The 4,005-nt window shown below is 40.7% G+C and overlaps 1 protein-coding gene across 1 annotated transcript in view; it reads left to right on the plus strand.

Moving 5' to 3' along the window:
* LOC119410220 (NIPA-like protein 2) overlaps positions 1–3,798 on the plus strand; it is a 59,032-nt gene extending 55,234 nt beyond the window's left edge. Inside the window, exons 9-11 of the mRNA XM_037677133.1 lie at positions 2,965–3,028; positions 3,105–3,202; positions 3,371–3,798. Coding sequence (XP_037533061.1) covers positions 2,965–3,028; positions 3,105–3,202; positions 3,371–3,477 — 269 coding nt within the window. The 3' untranslated portion in view covers positions 3,478–3,798. The remainder of the gene's footprint in view (positions 1–2,964; positions 3,029–3,104; positions 3,203–3,370) is intronic.
* Positions 3,799–4,005: the final 207 nt, after the last annotated feature.

The raw sequence follows: 4,005 nt of genomic DNA on the forward strand, positions 1-4,005 counted from the left end.
ATAGATAGATAGATAGATAGATAGATAGATAGATAGATAGATAGATATGTTATTGGTCTCGAAGGAAATCATCTGGTGGTCTGTAGCTCCCATTCATACAAACAATAAGATAAAAACACACCAGATAAAAAATGGAGTATTAAAAAAATCTATATGATTGGCCAGATCATAATATTTTCATTTACTTATCACAAATTTATTGGTGCTCTGTGGGATATTCAAGGTTAGGGACATTTTTATAACGCAACCCTGTGTAAAAATTTCCTTGGTCTTCATGCTTGATGGTATCTTTTGGTACTTAGAGGTGATGGCACTGGTGTTAATTCTTGGGGCTACCAGAACAGATGTGTACACGTACTGAGATTATTTAAGGTTTAATTTGTCCACAGGTGGATCATATTGAACTAATCATGTGACTTCTGAAGATGATGGTTGAGGCTTCAAAGGGAGGAAATACACATGCATGCACCATTTGTTAATAGCAATTTTATCCAAAACAAGATTTTGGACAGTGGGTTGTCAGCTTCCCACTGTCGTGCCTGGATGAGATCTACTTGAGTCACCTCCTCTGGCAGACCACAAAGATCCACAATGACCCCACCCACCCAGGACATTACAGCCTCCTCTCCAGCAGGCTCAGACCCCAGCAAGCCCACACCAACAGACTCACACAGTTTCTTCCACAGAGTCTGCTGAAGCAACAGCAAACCAGTCCACCCTGCATGCACAGTAGCTGCCTCTGAAAATACACTAACAAAGTTTCATTGTAGTGTACTATGACAATAGAGTTTGTTATTACTGTTAATATTGGTATTATTGTTCATCGCTGACTGATTATTTTGGCATTCTTTTTATTTTCAAGACATTCCAAGTACTTGTGCACAAATTTTTCCAATCCATATTTTCCATGTGGGCAATTTCAATTCATTGGAGCTCAGGTCCTTTACCAAAGGCCTAAGAGTTGAGGGCTCAATATGAGATCTCAGCTGGCCCTAGGACAGAGATGTCTGAGGTTGTTTCAGTTTAGGAGGCACAGCTGCTCCACATGCTCCATGATCACAGACACTGGATTCACTGCTACTAGCAGACTTTCATATAGTATCACGATCACTTTGCCTTGACAAGGGGTGAAGGCCATAGGTGTTTAGCTTCATCATGTTTTTCAGCTTCAACTTAGCATGTGCTATGTTCAGATTGTCAAGGTTTTTACATAAGGATGATAATGTCCTCCTACCCCATGACTTGTCATCCTGGATTATCCTTTTTATAGCATCTTTGTTGTACATCATCAATATATAAAATGCGAGAACACTGGAACAATGGGCCTGAAGTTGTTCCTTTATCAGTCTGATGTTGTGTTTCAAAGTTTCTATAATTCCTCAGCATATAACCTGTTGTTGGGCTGGCTTGTATAGTAAGGTTCCAACATGGTAAGTTCTCTGCTGTTGACCATAAATATCTTCTCATCAGAGTGATGGGCCGCTGTGCTGAGTATAGAGAAAAGTCCAACTGTGTACATTGGAGACTGTCAGTCTGGATCTGGAAGTCCCTCAGTACCTTAGCCCAGTCATTTGCCACCACTCTTGGTAGTCTGCAACAGGTGGTGGCTAACCATGTGACTCTAACATCGAGAAGAAGGAAGACAAAAATTTACCAAGGATTGAAAGGTGAAATTGAGAAGTTGTAGAACGTCAAGGCCTTCATGGTCAGAGCACTTGGGGCTTTTACCCCAATATTGGAAGAGTAGCCCCATCAGATCCCAAGAACAACCTCAGAAACCTCTGTCCATTAGAACACAGTCCTGGAAACTAAAGATACTGTGCAGAACCATTGAGTTCGCAGGTCTCTGATAAAGTACCCAGAGACCTGGAAGCTTTTGTCCCCATGTGGAAATGGCAAGCTAGGAGTTCATCTTTGTTAAAGTCTTTGTAGTTATGAAGAACCCATGCAACTCTCAGCTTGTATGAAAACCAAAGACAAAAGTCAGAAGCAGGTTTTGTCAAATATTGCTGGATTTGGTTCAGAAACTCAGAACAAACCACTACATCCTGCAAGATTTTTTATATTTCCTCTGGCACAAACTCTTCAGAGAGAGAGAACCTCATTATTTCATGATGAGTCACAAGTTGAATCCATTCATGATTCAACACTGTCAAACGTTCTATACAGTGTAACAAGGTGTAGTCTAGGTGGCGAGTTCCTCCTGCAATCGTCACTCAGGAGTCCTTGTTCATCAAAAGGTTCAGCGTATTTATGGTCAGTGAACTGTGTCATGGCAGGTTTGTGTTATGTTGTCAGGAAGTCCAGAAAATAACAAGAAAGGTTTCTTCAAAGTGGTTTGGTCTGTAAGCAGAAAGTACAACAAAAAACACTGTCACAATTTAAAACCCTATTTTAGTGGCATGAGTGGACGTCACTTTTCAAAACTACCTTTTATTTGCGGCACATCTGACGTATTGTCAGTCTGTTTCCAGTAACAGTGAAGATAAATGGCTTCTTTCTTAACACTTTGCTCAGACTTCCCATAATCCCACAGGGACATGGCCATCACAGGAGACACAGAGCCACAAGATACGTGGCGTTACTCTCACCTTTTGTGAAAAAGCTTTGTTTTACTATTGCTGTCTGCCGATGCAAAAAAAACACACATTTGACTCCTCTGAGCAAAAAAAATTGCAGCTGTATTATAAGGAAGAACATCTGTGGGTGGATTTCTCTCAAGATTAGTTTAGCTCCACTGTAAAGAAAATTAATGTTTTTGTTTCAGCCTGATGATGGTCCCAGCTGCCAATTTGTGAACAATGAAAGTGCAAAACGAACGTGAACGTGTTTGTGAATCCTTGTTAACAGGGCAGAAATCACCATCACCATTAAAGTATGCTCAAAATGTTTGGAGCTGTTTCTAAGAAGTGTGAGATAAACTGTGTTGTTTCTCTATAAAATAATGTGTTTTTTGTGTTGCAGGTATAATATTTTACCAGGAATTTGAAGGCTTGGCTTTGCTGAATATTTTTATGTTCCTGTTTGGGTAAGCTCTGCTTCACTGCAGCTTCTAAGAATATTTTAGTCAGGAGACACTAACCCTGCCTGAAACTCTCTTCCAGTTGTCTTTTGTCCTTTATCGGAGTTTTCCTGATAGCCAGAAACAGGCCAAAGATAAAGCAACAAGATGGCAATTTTATTGCAATGGATATGATTCCTGGTATGTTTTTCTTTTAATCATGTGTCCTCACACAGCAGTGTCACGTCAAACGACCCAGGCAGAGATGGAACGAGTTAAGCAGCAGTGACCCTGGATCCGGCTGACTGTAAATGTCTGCAGCCGTGGCAGAAGGGTCCGTCTAATGAGCTGTGCTGTCCGTGTTCACAGGGAGAAGTCGCACTGACAAAGTGCAGCCTGAGGCAAAGACTCAAACATACGGATCCCTGGCAGCCAAATTCATGTGCAACCGAGCTGGCCAAACAGACGACTCATAGACCCAGCTCCATCTGCTGGGACCATTTTAGACTCTGTGCGTGTCCCTGGATTCAACAAATACTCTATTTATAAACAAATATATTCTTGAACAGAGATCTATGTCTCAGCACTATTTTTAACCTGTCAGAAATATCTCTCGAGTAAAAGCTCGCTCCAAAATAAGATGAACACTTCAGGATCACAGCTTCAGTTGCCTCAGCAGTAGTAACTTTTATTTTAAGAGCTGGTTTAAAAAGTATTTTAGTTTAACTGAAGGTTTATCAGGTGGATAGAGCTGGTAGTTTAAACAGCTGTTTAATGAGACAACAGAATATCACATCAAGCATTCAGAAAGAGCACTACTGCCCTCTAACGGTGGGAGAGGGACTCGTACTTGCACATCTGTTCCTGTTGTTTTATGATCCGATGTCAATTTCAAATTAAAAAAATGTCTCTAAAGTCATGTTTTCTTCTCATTCCTCGTGTTATTTGAAGCAGCCGACACTTTAATTTGACACTTTGTGGTAAAATACACAGTCATCACTGAG

This window comes from Nematolebias whitei, chromosome 5 (assembly GCF_014905685.2).
Source record: "Nematolebias whitei isolate Nwh7 chromosome 5, NemWhi1, whole genome shotgun sequence".
NCBI lineage: Eukaryota > Metazoa > Chordata > Actinopteri > Cyprinodontiformes > Rivulidae > Nematolebias > Nematolebias whitei.